At 31.6% G+C, this 19727-nt stretch overlaps 1 protein-coding gene across 4 annotated transcripts; it reads right to left on the minus strand.

Annotated features, from left to right (window-relative positions):
* Nucleotides 1-4899: 4899 nt before the first annotated feature.
* On the minus strand, nt 4900-8776 carry LOC112281051 (aquaporin NIP1-1). Of its 4 annotated transcripts, none has more exons than XM_024517208.3 (6): nt 8278-8776; nt 6929-7346; nt 6511-6735; nt 6109-6303; nt 5815-5876; nt 4900-5667 (listed from the first exon to the last, which is right to left on the minus strand). In XM_024517208.3, exons 2-6 carry the CDS (start codon nt 7130-7132, stop codon nt 5466-5468), a joined length of 888 nt encoding a protein of 295 aa, XP_024372976.1. In that variant the 5' UTR covers nt 7133-7346; nt 8278-8776; the 3' UTR covers nt 4900-5465. The 4 variants fall into 4 exon arrangements, with proteins under 4 accessions (XP_024372976.1, XP_090105845.1, XP_090105847.1 ...); XM_090249719.1 differs by having other exon boundaries at nt 8172-8776; XM_090249721.1 differs by lacking the exon at nt 8278-8776 and adding an exon at nt 7895-8144.
* Between the last annotated feature and the right edge of the window lie 10951 nt (nt 8777-19727).

Genomic DNA, 19727 nt, shown 5'->3' on the forward strand with positions numbered 1-19727 from the left:
TGTAATCAAATGCAATACATTTATAACTTTTGATGTCAAACAAAAGACACACTATACACTATGTAGTATCCTTTTAGCACAATTTGCAATGGAATCAAGTATTGTATTTGTTGAGAGTTATTTGGTAAAGATCTTTTTTTTTTTAATATTAAAAATGGCTTTTAAAATTAGCCACATCAAGAATCATTTTGAATTATGATAGCAAGGTAATATATTTACTAATTAGAGGCTAAATAATATATTAATTAATTTCTTGGTTCTCCAATCATTCTAAATTTTGTCGCTTTAGGTTCTTTTGTTTGTCAACTCCATTGAATTTGGATCAAATTGACATTATCTTACATGTTGATTACAACACTTTTTAAAATCAATTGATTCACTTAATACAAAATCGATGATATTTTGGATGATTATTAAGTTTCTTGAATTCTATCTAAGATTGATATGTTCTTCTTACCTTAATCAACAAAGTGGAGGCACTTTAGAATATTTGTTATGTATTCTTATTTAGTTTTTGATTGCATACTTCATGATGTTTCTAATATTCTATCTCCTATTTATAACAATCTTTATTTATACAACAACTATTCAATTGTATTATATATAAAAAATTTCCAAGTTCTTGGGTATAAGACTAGTCTTTTTGCTGTACAAAATTAGAAGCTTAATGTCATTTTAAAAAATATAATAGATTCAACTAATATTTATCTTTTTTATTTTATTTTTTAAAAAATTTAAACCATTTGGCTTTATTTTTATTTATTAAAAAATTTATATATATATATATATATATATATATATATATATATATATTTAAAATAAATTATTATCAAAGAAATAAGATATTAATATTTTAAATTATTATTATATTAATATTTTATTTTTTATTTTTTAATTTTGAAGTACTTAAAGTTTTTAATATAATTAATCTAAATAAGATTTATATAAAATAATCTCTTTGTAACTTAATAAACTTTATTGCTTAATATTATTTGTCTTAATTAAATTCATTCTATAGAAGTAATTCAATATTTTTTTTGTTATTTAATATATTATTAATAATTTAACAAACTATAGAAGGTTGTTGTAGCAGAGCATCTATTGCTGTTTACAATAAATTGAAGATACATAACTTTTGTTGGAAGCCTTTTAACATTATATATACTAAGATTATATACATTATGTGTATATTGCAACTATGACATCTTTAATATTTTAACTTCATGTCTCTTTCTTAAACCTATTAGAGATGTTTTTTTTAAAGCCAAATGTTGAAACTAAAAGATGGAATGAATAAGTTACAAATTTTGATTACTAAAATATTGATTGAATAAGTTACAAATTTTGATTACTAAAAGATTGAATAAAAATTATCAAATGGTAATTCTACTTCGTTGCAATCATGCAATAATTGTAGTATTTAAGAAGAGAAAGGAAAAAAAATCTTATTCATCAATATTACAACAATTGTCTTTATTCTTATAAGATTTAAATTTTAGAATTTAAGAAAAAAAGTCCCATGATGGATATTCATTCCTACAAGTTATAGACATCTACAACCAAATTACATCTATATTGTTACCTTCCAATTACTTGATAGTTCAAGTAGGCAATACAACTTAATTATTCTTACAAAGTGAACTTATTTCAAGACCATACTATGTAATGCAACCTACCTCAAACAAAGACGTATATTGACAAACAAAAATAATATTTTTGCAATTTATTTAGAATAAACACTTATCTATTTTTTTGGAACTACTCACTAATAATTTATTGAGCTATAGTAGTTTATTATAGGTAAAAATACTTTGCTTGTATAAGAGGCCTTTTGACACCATGTACACTAAAAAATGCATGTACTTTGTAATGTTAAGGAGCTCGATTATAACATAGAAGGCAAAAAACTCTTCTGTTTTGGACACCATGTGTTGTAACTCAACTTCTAGCTCTTCATCTTTGTCTTTAACTTCCCTATTTCTACCATTTATTAGCAATTTATTTTCAAATAGCTACTTATGTTCTATTAAAGTTTATGCAACAAGGTTGAAAAGAACTTATATTAATATTTGGTTGTAGGCTTGAAGTCTTTAGATACTATTAATGAACTTATTATTAATGATATATTCATCCTTATCATATTGAAATTCTCAGAAAAAAGAAATAAATAACTATATGTGCTAAAAGTAATTGAAAATTGTTGATGCAAGAATTAAAATCTAAACAATTCCAAGCAATAAATCAATGTTAATTAATCAATCTTCTAATCATCTGTTTATTTTTTTTTTGTTTTTTTTTGTTTTTTTAGAAATTATATTTTATTATTAAAAGTATTAATAATATCACTTGAAAGTGATATTTATGCTAGCATCCATTGGCTATAATTTTCATATCATATTGGAAAGACACAATACAATCCTAATATACTTGAGATTTAATTTGTTTGTTCCATAGAATGATGAAAAGTTAAAAAAGAATAGAATCTTGTAGGTTGTAGCTTTCATATTTTTTGAAGATCATCCAACTATTTGTAAAATAATATCACAATTATTTATATTTTTTATTAATTTAATAATAAAATTTCATATCTTTGTTTAATTTTTTAATAAAGTAATGAGGCTTCATTGCATTATCAATAATAAGAAATTCCAATTTTTTACTTACAGTTGTATACATTGTCAATTTTATTATAAGGCAAGCTTTGTTAATCTTTATTTCTTTGATTTGCTTCCATGCAATTGTATAATCATATGCCATTAAAAAATAGAGGTTTCTATTATCTATATTAAATATATCTCTTAGAAGATACTTTAAGACCTTTTCTATCAAAGTGAGAAGCAATGAGGCAAAAAAAATATCAATTGATGTACTTTCTCTAACTAAATTGAATGATTTAAAGAAAAATATTTTTGGAAGCATAAAAGATATTCATCCAAAAATTCAAAGACCTTTTTTTTTGTTGATATTAAAAAATCTAATAAAGTAATACATTTTTTAATATACAAGCTCTTTTATTACTAGCTCTCTTGTCACTACTTCTTTACTTGCTTGTTGTTAAAAGACTCAATTTGTCAATGCCTTATCTAACTTGGATAAATAAATAATGTGTTTTTTTTCTTATTTAAAGTTACACCAATTGCATGTCCTTAAGATTCTTATAATTCTTTAGCATATTGCTCAAGGTAGATTGTGAAGAGGCTTTGTAAAGCCAAAACTTCTTCTTAGCTCATGTACAAAACTCCTTCTATTTCTACCTTAGATTCTTTGACTTTAATAATTATCTCTCTAATTTTTAAATCCTTTTTAAGAATATAAAAAAATTATTAAACATTTTTGGACAAATATAATAAAGATAGATTCAAATTATATTAGAAAAATTCAAGAAATTTAGCATAGAATACTTTAAAAGACAAGTATTACATCTATCATGTTTCAATATACATTTTTTTTTATTTTTTGGATACAAATTTAAGTTAGATTCAATAAATTTAATAAATTTATCATAAGATATTTCAAGAGACAAACAACACATCTATTTCATTGCATTGCACATTGCCTACTTTGTTATATTTGCATAGTTGCTTTAGATCTTCTTCTATAGTTGTATGCTTGTATAATGCTCTGAACTTTAGATAGAGATAAGTGAATTAAGTAAGCAAGTTAAATTAATATTATTGACCTTTGAAATAATCTTATTTTTTCTATTATTAGATTTTTATTTTTTATTTTATTATCATAAAAAAAAAGTGCAAAGTAAGTATTGGTGGAAGTAGTAGTAGTAGGTGATGAAGCAAAGAATAGTCTACATTATACTACTATTGTACTATAATCTTAGACCTTGGGCATTCATTTTAGTAATATGGTATCTTTTGTTAAGTGATGTTATTTTTGTCTACTAAGCATATTAACTTACAAATATATTATTAATTATATTAAACATTCATAATAATTATAATTTATTTACATACCAAGTTTTGTATAAGCATTATAATTTAGACATCTAAATTCTTTAGTTGAATCTCTATCATAACACTCTGGATTATAAGCTTCTTACTCATATCTAAAATTTGTCACATAGTAATTTTTCTTTGTTATTGTGTTTACTAAAATCATTAATATTAATCCAAAGATCTATAAAATGAATTCCAAAAACTATTGTTATGACACTCCAATTCATTGCTATACTTTAAAATTGCATAGATGCATATAATACAAGTATAATTCAATTATGATTATTTGTTATGAATTTGTTAAGATTTTATATTATGTTTTTTTATTCAAAAATGTTACATGATATTTTTATTTATCTATAAATTTATTATTTTCTATATATTTTTTAAGAAATATATATATATATAAATTTAATTATGTATATATAAATGTATATTAATTATAAAAAATATTTCTTACTTGATTTTAACTATTTTTTTTTCTTTTATTTTCCTATAGTAAGTAAAGATATAATACAACATTGTATTGTTGTTTTGCAAATCAAAATGACATTCAGTACATGATTACTGTGTGAAAAGAATATTATATTTTATTATCATTTTCTTGCAATAACGTTGATACCTTTGTGTTTCAATTTTCACTGTATAAGTGGAGATTTTACAATTGAAATTTCCACTGCAAACTTATTTATTACTAAGCAGCAATTCATTAGGATATCATTCTATGATATTATGTGATTCTAAATAAGTTATTATATTGGTTATAGCCCTAAACCTTTTGATCAACATAACCATAACATTGTTTCTGATACAAACAACTTTATAGTTGATTCTTTAGCATTAAAAAATTCTAACCCTCTCACACGTAATTAATTAAATAATTATTGTTTTCAACACAGGTTTTATTTACACTGCAGGAACTAAAATTTTACTGCTATAACACTGTTCATAGTTCCAAAGGTGACCACATCTGATATTAAAACATTCACTTGTTACACTGTATTCGTAACAAAAAAGAAGTAGCCTCGTTTCAGTTTACGGTTTAGGGTTTTGAGCAACACCCACGTCGTAGCAAGAAACTGCCAACATGACCAGGTTGCATTTCTAGCATTGGAAATGTGAAAGAATCTCAGCCTGGTTGAAAGCTGGATCCAAGGAAATCCTCCACTTGAAATTTGCAGGTCCAGACCGACACAACGAAGCTTCGGAGCTTGCACAAGTTTGCAAGGATTTGTTTGCAGGTGGGTTCCTCCGAGGTCATGAATCTGTGTGTGAGGCGAAGACAAACACATTTGTGACTACCGTGGTCGGTTTGTATATGTCTAGATATGGACAGCATGGTAAAGCTCATATACCATGCGGCAGCTCATGATATCCTTTGCTGTGGCAGATTCACAACTATTCCGATCGAAAACTCACGCGGTGGTGAAAATCTAGATATTAGCGATCATCGACAACGTCTTATTCTTCCGTCAGAAGAACATGGGTACCATGAGGTTCGGCTTTGAGTTGGCATCAGCGGCGGAAGCTTTTCGCTGGTTTGTTGCAGGCGCATTGCATTGCCTGGTTTGGTAGGCGTATGCAGTTGTATGTGAGCATCCCCATGAGAGCTCCGATTGTGGGACCAGCCATGTACACCCACAGGGAGTGATAATTCCCTGAGGCTGTAGCTGGACCCAGTGACCTCGCTGGGTTCATCGACGCCCCCGATATGGACCTGTCACATAACATAGATTCATTCAATTTGGCGTCGGTACTTTTTTTTTAGCAAATTTGCGCTGTAGACGTAGACTCAATCCATCCTAATAGTTGTTTTAGCTACAGAACAGTGCAGGCAGCTGACTGCAGAAGAGAGTTGAAGTACCCGGCCATGAGCGCGTTTAAGGCAACCGCTGAACCAACGGCGATTCCAGCTAATTCTCCACACTGAAATTGTGACAAAGAGCAGCAATTGGTTAACTTCAAGTTCTCATCATCGTGAACCGAGTGCATTGCGCAAACCCCCCCCCCCTCCCAGAGGCTTAATCAACTTGCGAGTGCTTTGGTGTCGTAATGATCAAAGTAGTAATACGAACCATATTTTAGAGAATGATAACATGGATAATAACAGTAATAATAATCATCGCTGTAATTATGAGACGGATTCTTTTGATCTTACTGCTCGGGTGTCGGTGGAGACAGCAGCAATGACGAACATCAGAATGAACGTGATGACGATCTCCAGAAGGAATGACTGTACGTCACTCCCCGTAGGCAATGTAGCGCCTTCGTAGGCTGCTGGATGGAGGATCCACCGTAACATGAATGATGCTGTTATAGATCCGATACACTGTGCAGCCGCGTACAATGGAACCTGATACTCCCAAGAAAACCTCAACAAATAAGCCCCACTGCTAAGCTCCAATGGGCTTGTCATCGCTGAAGCTTAGATTCGAGTCCAGCATGTATTATCTCCAATTGTAACGATAAATACAAAAAATAATTCAAATGCTAAGATAACGTGAGGAGCACTGGAACAAAATGTCGTTAGAGAAGCACGAGTTAAGATTTCGGTGCTAACCTGGGTCCAGGGGAAGTGTCTCGCAACGGCAAACGCTAGCGTCACTGCAGGATTCATATGCGCACCCGAGATATGGCCAACTGCATAGATCATAATCGTGACAACAAGCCCGAAAGCAAGAGACACTCCAACGGATGTCACTTTGCCATTACTGATCTCATTCACCATGACAGCACCGCATCCGGTGAAGACAAGGATGAATGTACTGATTATCTCGGCCACCAACTGTGAAGCACTCCCATGTGAAATGCAGCCCTTAGATTAGGGGGTCTATGATCCCTTGAAGCCTACTTAATAGACTGCTTACGTAAGTCAAATCAGTCTGCATCATCCCAAACAGTAGCATGCATTCCTAGAGACCTCCTTGACCCCACAAAAGAGACGGACTCTGAAAACTGCCATAGGTCTTGAGCAGCACCTTTTGAATAAGAGATGTGCGTGGCCGTAGCGATGTTACGAAGGTGCTGTAGCGTCCACGCTCGACTTCTTGTGTAATAACTACAGGTAATTGTCCAGTCTGCTTTAAATCCTGGGATCCCTTGGTACCAGCTTCCGTTGTCAATATATCTTCAGCCGATAGAGGCCCTGCGGCTGGAGGCATACGGATTTTGATCTCAGCCATGTCTCGAGGGGAATTCAATCGTCGAGATTTGGAATTTTCTGGGCTCCGTTCGAACAGTGCACAAGACTCCACAACTTGTAATTGACTGAAAGGACCACCCTCGACTCAGGATACCATTAATTTTCGTGACACGGTGCCTGGTGGTGAAACGCGCGTTTCAACGATTGTTATTTACGGTTTCAACAATTGATAGTACCACCTCACGAATCAAGACCTGCAGAAACCGGATGTACGAAAGTGAGAACTCAATGAATTATTGCAATAGGGAGTGCCAAGCCCATGGTACAATCGCAATGCAGCCATGCCTCTTCGCAGGGGCGGCGTCCTACAGCGATGGCTAGTTGCTTTTGAATCTGGGGAAAATGCAATAAAAATCTATAAATGCGTGTGCCTACATCATCCATAGCCCTCTAGATACGCGCCCATAATCCAGCTTCAACAATCAAAAACTCCCCCGGAAAATTAGGGCTTTAAGTAGGCAAGTGGTATTACATCAATGCTATCGAATAAGCATAGACCAGCACGGATTTCTACAAGGATAAGTGATTGTGACAAATCACGCATTCGCATTATCCCACTCCCTAAAACGATGAAACATGGCAGGGATAAGTGACAGCGTAGTCTACAGTAATACAGGGTAGTATTTAGTTTTAGCAAGAAGTTTTCAACGACCAGCTGCAAAGGATGCCAGCGACCTAGGCTGTAAAAATTCTTAACCACTGCGAGACATCGACGGCAGTGCAAGTTTGCACTCGCGACAACCTTGTAAAGACGAAGATTGTACAACTAGAGCTCTGCCCCAGATATGATAGGTATCTGTCGCAAGCAAGACTACTACTCCCTCTTCACAATGCAATGATTGTGCACAACGCGCCTCCCCTGGTGCGCCGAATCAGCACACCTGCCTCGCAAAAGCGTGGATCACCTACTCAGCAGTGCAGGCTACAACTACGTCAACTCACACCCCGCGAAAACCCAGTCACGGCACTAATGAAACTGCAGCAACAAACCCGGTGCAGTCTGGGAACTGAACGCTCACAGCAACTAGTTACGGCAACCTGATTCGCGCCTTGACTTCCATGATAATGACTAGTTGACCAAGGGTAGACTCGGCGGCAAGGATGGACTCGGAGGTGTGCGATCACCTGCTCTGCACACTTGATAAAAGACGAACTCGTGTGCATCCATGAAGTCTCGGACAAGACAGTAACTGACAGCTCCTGCTCAACACCCACCCACACACAGTTGCACACACTCACACTCACAGTGTGTAGGTGAGAGAGAGAGAGAGAGAGAGGCAAAGTAGAGGGATGAGAGCCCCGTGACGCGAGGCTTGTAATCTAATCGTTAAGTGCAGCGCCAGCACCGTGTCAAATCGCACCACCAGCACCGTGTAATTTGCACTTGCACTTGCACGTGCAGAAGCAGCAGCGAGAGCGTTGATAACAGGAGCGGGGGGATGATGAGGCAGGTGGCTAGCTCGGTGGGGAAGTGAGCACAGGCAAGCAGGTCACCGAGCCCTCCTCCCTTCTGACAAGCGTCAGCTGCGATGCTGTGTGTGCTGGTGCAAAGCATGCGAGAGTATTCTTAGCATTCACACTCACACACACTCTCTCTCCCTTTCCCATTTCTCAATTTTCATACATCCCACTCTGTCTTGGTATTCACGCCCCTTCGCACTCTCCCTTTCCTTTCTGTTCCCACTTCGATGAACTGTGCCAGTGGGCCCAATTTTTTTCCCTCGTTCATCTACTCTCCATCATTTGCCCTCTCCCCTTGTTTTCCTCTGCTGGGTCCAACTACATAGCTTTTGTGGATTTTTAACTGAAATGGAAGTTTCCATCTTTGCGCCATTCCCATTTCGCTTTCTTATTCTTGGGTCAATTGAATATAAGCAACACTCACATTACCTCTCTCTGCTTCACACATGTGTACCAGTGAGAGTGTGTCTGAGTCAGTGATTTTAAGTTGAGGAAGATTGAAGTAGGTACTTTGAAAGATTAAATATGAAAATGTAGATACTTTGCATGAATCTCTCTCTCTAAATATATATATATATATATATATATTACTACTGAAGAAAATTTACAAGATAATGTAGAATAGTTTAAATTATTCTACATCATTGCACTTCATGATTGTTGTACATCATTTTCATATAAGAACCATACATGTATGTACATATATTTATCATTTCTATTTTCTTTTATTTATTTTTTTTGAAGTTTAATTCCATTTACAAAACATCAGTCATCACAGAGAAAGTTTTAGTATTAAAAAATGAATCTACAACTTACACACAGTTTTTGAACCTTCATAATTTTAACATGAATGTCAAGCAAAGGAATCCTCACTGACCGCAAAATCCTTTAGTTGGTGAAGATTAAATGATCAAAGAGAGCATCTCACACAAAAGCCAAACCTACTCACCCACTTTACACAACTGCTAAATTTCCGTTTCTGAACGACCACATTACTTTGAGCAAAAGCCCATCGACATGACCACAAAGTTTCACCGACAAGAATGTGGTCAGTCACACAGTGGGCAGCCCTAATAATTAAAAACCTTTGCAAAAACAAAATGCTAAAACCGGGACCTTTATGACGCCCAATTGCAAAATGATGAAGTTTTCATGTTTTCCTCACACAAAACTTGTTTCCAGAGGGCAGGAGGGCAGCATGCAAAAGAATTCCAGAATGACGTCTCCTTTCTGTAGATCGAAGCCGTTACTGTGATGACGGCGAAGTTTTGCAGCGAGCGAATCCTCCATGGGAATGGTCTCCGAGCACTGATCAAAACACAAAGCTGACATGGGATCAGAGGCGACGAGCAAGATTCAGTCCCTATAGCTTCTGCCCAAGGCTGTGTGTGCAACAGTGTTGTGCTTTGAGTGTGAGGACATACAGCTGGTGTTTTCAGAGGGTCTATACTCACCGCGTCGCCGCTCAATGGCTTTTCATCAGCCAAAATCGCAAGCTCATGGCTCGGATTCAGCTTGGCTTCAGTGAACAAGGACTTTGTGGTTGTTGATCTGATCCTCTACGAAAGATTAGTAATTCCAGAGCAGTCAGTGAACAGTCTCGTGGAGTCAATCGCATGATATGATCTTTAGCTATCCCAACTGTAGCGTTGAAGGTTATTTCATGAGCTTCTCGTGGTTCAGTTGGGCCTCGTCTACATTGTGATCTCTACTCCCTCTGCTTGGTATGCATTGGTGTCTCGGTAACTTATCTAATTGCTAGATCGAGGTCCTGATTAGGTACTAGTCCCAGTAGTGTCACTTCATGTTGGAGGATTGCTCCGCGGCGTTCTGATTTCCCCACCGGACCTCAAGCAAATTGATGGTGCTTGACTATTCGATGTCAGAGGTCGCGTTATCATTGCGCTCAAGCACGAAGAAAACCTTGAGGCTAGAAGATAGTAGTAACATGTTAAGTATCGTTCCTTCTGCCGGTAATCAACGGGCTTGATCGGTGTGCTCATCAGAACTACCCAGTCGGGAAGGTTACAGTAAGATCTCATTTGCCTATATTATATTGCAAAGTTAGGGTACGATAAGCACGCACACTTGTGAAGAACGCAGGGACAGCCACAAACCTTGTGGGCACTAGGTTTAGGGCTTGGGGAGGCATTTATTTCTCACCTCCGCAGTGAGTATGAGCTGACGCGGATGGGACCCCTCGTGAGTCTAGAAAGACACAAAGTCACGACAAGGTACAAACAAATTAACCCACTCCACCAACATCCTCTATACATATATTCACTACATACACACATACAGACAGCCAAGAAAAAAAATTACAAAAGTAAGAGAAAGACTTTCGCGTGATTGAAAGAGGCAGTCAATTATGGCCGGGAGCCACCAAAGCATTCCTATGATTGACCAGACTGTTGGTGGGTAAAACCTAAACCGACAACTTGTCAAGCTTGTGCCATCTCCTCATCCTCAATGTTGATTGATGCCGAGATTTCAGACTTGGAGCATTTCCACCCCTGCTCGACGTGTCGGACTTTCTATGAACCGTGGTATGAAAAGCACGCAAATAAGTCCCACACTTTTCTTTAAACTTGCAGGCCATGGATTCAATGAGCCTCTTCGACAGTAGAGTCCAGAGACGCAAAACCTCATATCTCACTCACTTCAGCTATGATTATTGCCCCATTTCTCTCTCTCTCTCTCTCTCTCTCTCTCTCTCTCTCTGACTCCATAAATATTGTAAGATTCTGTGAAATCGACTACGACATCTCTCTATCCTATGCTAAGAATCACTGAAAAAAAACGAAGTCTTAAATAACTCAGAAATAGAAAAAATAGAAAAAAGAAATAGAAAAAAAAAAAACAATGCATATCAAAGACTTGCTTGGATGATCTTGCATCAAAAGGATTAATTTTGAAGCCGCTTCAAGTCCTCTCTCACATACCTGCAAGTGATCGAAATCTAGAAGACAAACTTGAAGGAAGATTTCAGGCTTTGGTTCGGATCATAATAATTGCTAGCCTCACACACCAACCCAGTTTGAAAAAGGTCGTCAAATGCAATAAACAAAACAAAGCGTCCCACCGGAGCATTGAATGCCTTCACCAGCCGAAGCATTCCTGCAAAGAGTTGAAAAAGGGAGATGCTCAATCCTCACATTCTTGCACACCAAAAGAGGATACACAAATGATTCTTGCGACCATGCCACACTTGGGAGACTTCTGCTTCCTGCAGAAGCATTCTTATAGAATTTTTAATCAGATGCCGTTGCTTTTTATTGCTCTGGTGCTTGTATTTTAACGTCATGTTGCTATCGCACAGGAATGTTGCTAGGAAAGAATAGAAAAGAATGAATTTTGTCTTTTCTTTTCACACTGCAACTTGTAAGAAGGAAGCATTGTTCACACAAACTTGGAGATTATTGGGAAATTTGAGCTTGGAACTGAGCTTTCCACAAAATGCAACTCAATGCAACTCAATAGCTCATCTGTTTGAGTTGCATATTCCAAAAAAGGAAACTGTATTATAGACATTTTGGAAAAAATGTTCTAAGCATTTTTTTAAATTGAAGTATTCTAAACAAATGATAAATGAGTTTGTATTGTAAATTTTCATATTAAAAATATTTTATTAATTTTCTTTTGATCTTAAAATTTAAATAAAATTGAGACTAAAATTAAATATGTATTCTTCAAAATAAAATCAAGATTTTTTCTTTTTTCTTTTTTTATTTTAAATTATATCTTTGAGTTTAATAAATCTATTAAAAAAATCTCTACTTTAATATATTTTTTAAAATATATTTTTTTTACTTTTTAAACATATAATTATAATTTCTTATACAAAAACCACATATTTAATTTTTAATAGTCCAAAATATTATTCAAAATTAAAACTAAAGTACAGTAATATTTAAAAGATAAATATTATATAATTTTTAAACTATTATTGTGTATGTATTTATAAAAAGGCTTAGGCTACAAGTACATCCCAAGTTGTTATATATACAAACATTATGTCTATATACACATCTAAGGCTTCTAATTGGCTCATCCAGATCTTTTTTTTCTTGTCTTAATGTGGATCTTGATCTTTCTTCCTTGCTTTAGTGTAGGTTGCAATCTCCTCTACCTTCTCTTCTTTGTCCCAATGCAAATCTTGGTCGCCTCTTCTGTTTTTTTCTTTATTGAGAAGAAGAATCAAGATCCATGCCAAAGGAAAGAAGAGAAGGAGGGGGGCCAAAACCTATGCCAAGACAAAGAGAAATAGAATCTAGATGAGCCAATTAGAAGCCTTGGATGTGCATATAGATTTAATGGGTGTGTATATATCAATTTAGGGTGTGCTTGTGACCTAATTCTTATAAAAATATTTCTATATAAGAACTAAACAAAAAATATCTAAAAATTTTCATAAAGTGTAAAATATTACAAAAAATATATATAAATTAATTAATTTATGTTTATACAAGCTAAAATTATATAATATTTATAGCATATATAAACATAAAATTATATAATGTTTATACATATGTATAATTAATATGTTTATATTAATTAATTTATGTTTATAAAAGCTAAAATTAAAATGATGTTTTAATTTTAAAAGAAATTTTTAGAATACCAAATATAATTATAATATCAAATTGCAAAGTGAAATATTTTTTTTATTAATTTAAGAGTCTCTAAAAAGAAATATATTTATTCGTCAAGTATCAGAAATGAAGTAAAAAAATTATTTTATTTCTTGTTGTTCAATATACAGATGAAAATTAAATAATCTTAGATTTTATTTTTAATGATCTTAGTATAATTTTTAGATTGAATAGCTTTTTAAGATTAAAATAAATATTTAGTTCAATTTTTTTTAAAAAAATAGAATAAATATGAATCTAAATATTATTATTTTTATCTAAATCTTAAATAATTTTTTAAAAACTTTTAAAATAAAAAAGATGATATTTTTTATAAAAATTTAAGAAATAAAAATACAAAAATCAAAGCAAATTCTTGGTGGTAAAGCTGGTCTTTGACCTTTAGTATTAAATACTTCTTACAACATGTAAATTCATGGAATAGATGACTTTCCATAAAAGCATTTAAATAATAAATAATGCAGGTCAGTATACATTAATATTTTTCTATAATTTTTTTTAAGTTGGCCATCTAAAAAGATAAAAAATTATAAAACTAAATTGATAATAAATGGTTAAATTGCAATTCTAAATTTTATTAAGATGTATAATTAAGTTGTGATATTTTAAAAATTAATAATATGCTTTATATGATTTTTATCTTGACTAGGTAGTAGTATTAATTGATCAAATTGATATATTTTGATAAAAGATACACATATGATATTATAAAAAATAATAATGATATTGGTAATAAAATATTTATTATTTTCTTTTGTAACATGTATAGATTGGAGTCTGTGTAGAATAAAGATATTTCAAATCTATTAAAATTTTATAATATCTTTAAGAAATTAATTTTTTATTTTTTAAATCTATTCATATATATATATATATATATATATATATATATATATATATATTTAAATTTATGTTTATATTTATTTTAAAATATTAAATTTAATTATTTTAGAATAAAAATCATATTAATAATATAACAAATTAAAAAAATATATGAAGTAGATTTAGTAAATTTTAAATTTTACATAAGGTGAAACTAAAATTAAAAGAAAAAGTAAAAAATTAAAGTTAAAATTAAAAATCAAAATTAAGACTTTGTATTTTTATACATAGTTAATAAATTACTTATTAATAATTAATATGCTAAAATATTCTTTAATGGTTTTAAATTTTATTATAATACTTTATTAACCTTCTATATGAAATAAAAACTATTTTTAAGGGACAATACTTTTAGATTCTTTCATATGTATGACAATTTATAGAATGGCACTATTTATATGAAACTATAAGTATTAATCTTTTAAAATTTAATTTTATAATTTATAAAGGATAAAATAAAAATAAAAAATAAAAAATTCTAATTTCAAAACTTATTTTTAGATAGAAACAATAACTTTTATTGCTTTACATTATAACAACTAATTAGAGTTGCAATTCATCTTTGGTGTTATCAACTATATTTGTGCATTATCAAGCTATAAAGATAAGATTGAACTAATATTTGATTACTAAGATAAAACTTCAGAATCCATCTAAGATTAGATTAATACAATATCTTATTAATTGATTGATTGTTCTGCCCATGCATTGACGTCTTTTAAAAAATGTATCAAAAATTTATATATAATTGAAGGAATATATTATAAAAAAGATAGAATTTTTCAACTATTAATCTATTTAGAAATTTTTTAATATTTTTAATTTAGATTTTTTAATAAAAAAATATAAGATTTAGATTTTAAAAGATATAATTTATCATGGGTTTATAATTGAAATAACTAATGTGTTGCAATTTAAGAGTTTAGAAGAATTTATAAAAAATAATTTAAGCTCATTATAGTTTAAATAAACTATTTATTTTTACAACATATAGTATATATATTTTTCCTTCATCTTTGAAAAAGATTAAAACACTTATAAAAAGACATGTTATTAAAATCCAAAGCTTTCATATGCATCTAATTTTGTTTTATTGTAGGGTACACAAAACAACATAGCACATTACTATACTTGTCTACTTTCTATGAAATATAAGAAATTAATTGATCAAAGATAATGGTGCTACATTTTAAACAAATATTTATTTATAAATAAAAATAAGATATCATTTCTCTAAATAGAATCATTGAAGTTAATATAGACATAACAAAAGCATGAAGATGTCTCTTCTATATGTATCTAATAAAGACCATGAGTAAAAAATTAAATGGTTAAATGAAGAAGGTTGTTTAAAAAGCAATTTCTAAAATAGGAGTAACCATGGTACTCTATATCCAAGCAAAGTCCAAGAATCTGAAGCCTATTATTGAAATCTTCTCTAACAATCTGTCAATTTTGATTATTATGAGGAGTTTGTGAGAACAATCACTGTTTTTATGGAAAAAATAGTAATAATAAAAAACCTATTTGTTATTTCTAAAAAATATTAAAATCATTTTTTAAAAAAAATTAATTTAAATTATTGTTAAAAATTATAAGTAATAAAATACATTAGCCTAATAGTACTTGATTTACTAAAAATAAAATTGATGCTATTTTTGAAAAAAAATGCTGGTTTAAAGGAAACCAAAAAAAATCTTAGATTTTTTAATAATTTTAAATAATTTTTTTTGATATTTTTGTAGGAATTTCTAATCTTAAGTGTACAATTTTTTTATTTTTTTCTATTTTTTATTCAATAATTTGACTAGAAATTTGACATTGAATAAAATCTTATCAAAGGAAATAGTGAACATAAAAAATTGGATCTATTATAATAAGATAAAAAAAAATCTATAAGTTTATAATAAGAAGAATGTTAAGCACAATAATACCAAATCGATTCTTTAAAAGAATATTTTCTTAACATCCAAACTTCTAACATTGGAGTTTTTGTGAATTTTAAATTTATTTGTGACTATTTTAAAGCATTTTTTATAAATTTTCAAAAATACAGGAAAAAGGTCAAGTTGGTAAGTATTTCACAATTCTTGACATTGTGTGATTTTTCTCCATAGCCACCTACATTTTATGCAAAGTATCTTATATAACTCAATTATGTTTCTTAACTTCATGGTTTTATTTTTACATTCTATTAAAATTACATTATAAAATTAGATAAAATAATTATATCAAAATTAATTATAATCCTTTAAAATTCAACCATCTATGTTCTCTTAAATTTATCTTTTTAATAAAAAGCCTTGACATGTATAGAATTTTTCTTAAATTAATGTTTAAAGTTTTTTTTTCCTATATTTTAATAATTCGAAATTAATTGAATGGATTTTTTGTAAATATTTACATGATTTAGGTATTAAAGAGATAATTTCTTTTGATTATTCCAACTAAAAAATTGAAAGTCCTTTCAAGAAATACTATCAAATAAAATGTAAGACATTAGACAAATATTACAATATTCATCTTTTAATTTTTTTATTACATTATTCTAACATTAGTCTTCATTTTTTCTTTGATTTTTAAAAAGGAGCTAGAAGAAGCATCAAAACCTAAATCTAATAAATGGTGTAGAAAAAAAATGGAGCTATCTATAGCTATAATGCTAATAGGAATTTCTCAATTCTTGCATGTAAAAATGACTTTAAAAAATAGTTATGTTACATATCACTTTTTTTCTTTAAATCTATTAAATTTAAAAAATGATCATAAATCTTAAGCAAGAAAATAAAACTACTATTTTGTGCCTAATAATTGATTTTTATTATTAAATAATAAAAAAACTTAATAATAGAAAAGATGTGATTAATGGTTCTTCTTTATTACTAGTAATTTTATGGACATACTTTGCTCATTCAAAACCATAAAAAAATTTCACTGTATACTATAGTATATACATGATAATCTTTATGGTGCTTAAGAAATCCTAGAATATGGTAGAATATGTCACGGCCATAATCATGTAAGCTAATAATTACATATAGAAATAGGTAGAAGTAAGTAAAAGTAGATAAAAATAAGTTAATTATATAATATTTAATATAGAAGCTTCCTAGAAACTTCCTAGACGCTACTTTGACTTCATAGGTGTCTTTAATTGACTTTTTGGATTAGAAACGTAGTCAACAAGTTGGCCATGTGCCACACATGTTGTTAGCTTGAAGATCAAGCTAACTATGTGGCCCACACGTAGAAAAACTTGCCTTGTAAGTCAAGGCATGTGTCCTACAAAGTCAACACATATTGGAGGTCCTATAGAACGTCGCCACGTAGCCCCTAGTTAGATAGTATATATAGAGACAAGAGTGAAGGCTTCTTCACTCTTGTCAACTCCTTTCTTGCTTCTAGTCCAGGTTCAAGAGTCTTTAGTTTCTTGTCTTGTGGCAATAGCCATTCCAGTTTCCTTTTAATATACCTACTTGTTTATATTTTGACTTATTATATCGAGATGGCCTTTTGGTGTATATTTTTCCTCATCGAGTCTTTGTCCTTGACAGATTGACAAGAGTACACTTACAATATCAGAGCTTTGTTTTTTCTTGAGTAAGAGTGGATTACCCCTATGTCTTGACAAGACATAAGCGTATTAGAAGTTTGCGGATTACCCACTTCTAAACTGATATTGTTCTTAGTATCTTCTTTGTTATCAAGTCTTTCTTTTCTTTTGTCTTGAGCAATATCAAACAAATTTTTCTTCTTAGTGTCATTATGGCAGAACTTGTTGAAATGAAGAGTGCAATGGCACAAATGCAAGAGCAAATGAGGGAGTTAATGCTTGCGATGCATCAACTCAATTTACCAACACATGAAAGAACAAGAATAGCAGAAAGTGGAGATATAGAGATGATCGGAGCTGCTTCAACATCTACAACAAATCACGTTCCTTCTCCAATTGTACAACACCCTATAAGCACTAGAAAACCAAGAATTGCCTTACCTGAGAAATTTGATGGTACGAGATCAAAGTTTCGAGGGTTCATCAATCAAGTACAATTGGCAATTGAACTTCAATCGCAAAGCTATCCAACTCCAGGATCACAAGTCAGGTTTATTGGCACTCTACTTTCTGGTTCTGCATTATCGTGGTTTTCGTCTTTTCTTGAACAACGAAATCCAATATTGGACAATTTGGAAGCTTTTTTGGTGGAGTTTCGATCTATGTATGGTGAACACGATGCAACTCGTGTTGCAACAAATAAGATCCGAATTCTGCGACAAGAAAATCGCTCAGTAACAGTATATGCTTCACAATTTCGACAACTTGCAATTGACATCAAGAGGGATGATGCTGCACTCATCAGTCAATTTCTTTATGGATTGCAATACGAAGTAAAGAAATTGATGCTCAACTTACCTGATCCTCAAACTTTGAGTCAAGCAATCGATTTTGCGGTAAAATGTGATAATCGACTTTTTGAATTTCGATCTGAGAATCATTCATGGGAACCTCAACGTTATTACTCAATGGCAACATCAACATCTTTGCCAAACATACATTCGGAAGTAGAAGACATGCAAATTGACGCGGTACGTTTTAAACCTCTAACTGAGCAAGAAAAGATTCGTCGTCGTCAAGAAGGATTATGTTTATATTGTGGAGAACCTAAGCACACTACTCAACATTGTCCAAAGAAACGACGCAACTATAAAATGAGGGGTACGACGGTCAAAGAAGACAACATGTCGGAAAACGGATTTGTCCAGCTACAATAGGGACCGTGCAGCTGGAACCTTGTACAATTCCTAATGAAGGTCCTATCCTCTCCTCAGAACCCTCTCCTTGTTTTATAATAGACTTATATTTAGGACCTAAGAATTACAAAGCCTCTGCTTTATTAGATTCGGGAGCCTCAGCATGTTTTTTAGATGAACAATTTGTTAAAAGTCGTAAAATACCCTTTGTACAGAAACCTAAACCAGTACATGTAGAAGTCATAGATGGTCGTCCCTTGTCTTCTGGAGATGTCACTCATGAAACTCATCCTATAAAAGTAACAATAGACGGTCATGATAGCTACATAGCTTTTAACATAATTAAATCCCCGTCCAATCCAGTTATTTTAGGTTTATCCTGGCTAAAAAAATATAACCCTCGAATAGATTGGAATTTGCGTAAACTTGACTTTTCCAAAAGCGTTATTAATAGTTCTACGAACCAAGTAAAAAATTATAAGTCTAGTACAGTAAAACCCGTACTGATAGGTGCAAAAGCATTTATACACGCAGCAAAAGAAGGATCAACTTTTGCTATTTATGCTGCACCTATTTTTGAAAACGTAAAGACTTCAAGTGGCATTCCAAGTCAATATCAGGAGTATCAAGACGTTTTTGAGAAAAAGAATGCAGATATTCTTCCTAAGCATCGTCCATATGATTGTTCAATCGACCTCAAGGAAGGAACTCAGCCACCATTTGGACCAATTTACAGTTTATCGCAAGATGAGATGGCTGAACTCAAGACATATATTGACGAGAATTTAGCGAAGAATTTCATACGCCATTCAAAATCTTCAGAAGGAGCTC

Source organism: Physcomitrium patens, chromosome 4 (genome assembly GCF_059467195.1).
Source record: "Physcomitrium patens ecotype Gransden chromosome 4, ASM5946719v1, whole genome shotgun sequence".
Taxonomy (NCBI): domain Eukaryota; kingdom Viridiplantae; phylum Streptophyta; class Bryopsida; order Funariales; family Funariaceae; genus Physcomitrium; species Physcomitrium patens.

Coding starts and splice junctions, on each gene's coding strand:
- LOC112281051 (XM_024517208.3), bottom strand. CDS start 7,132: ATGGCTGAGATCAAAATCCGTATGCCTCCAGCCGCAGGGCCTCTATCG. Junction 6,736..6,928: donor GCACATCTCTTATTCAAAAG/GTGCTGCTCAAG, acceptor AGTGCTTCACAG/TTGGTGGCCGAGATAATCAG. Junction 5,877..6,108: donor TCTCCACCGACACCCGAGCA/GTAAGATCAAAA, acceptor TCACAATTTCAG/TGTGGAGAATTAGCTGGAAT.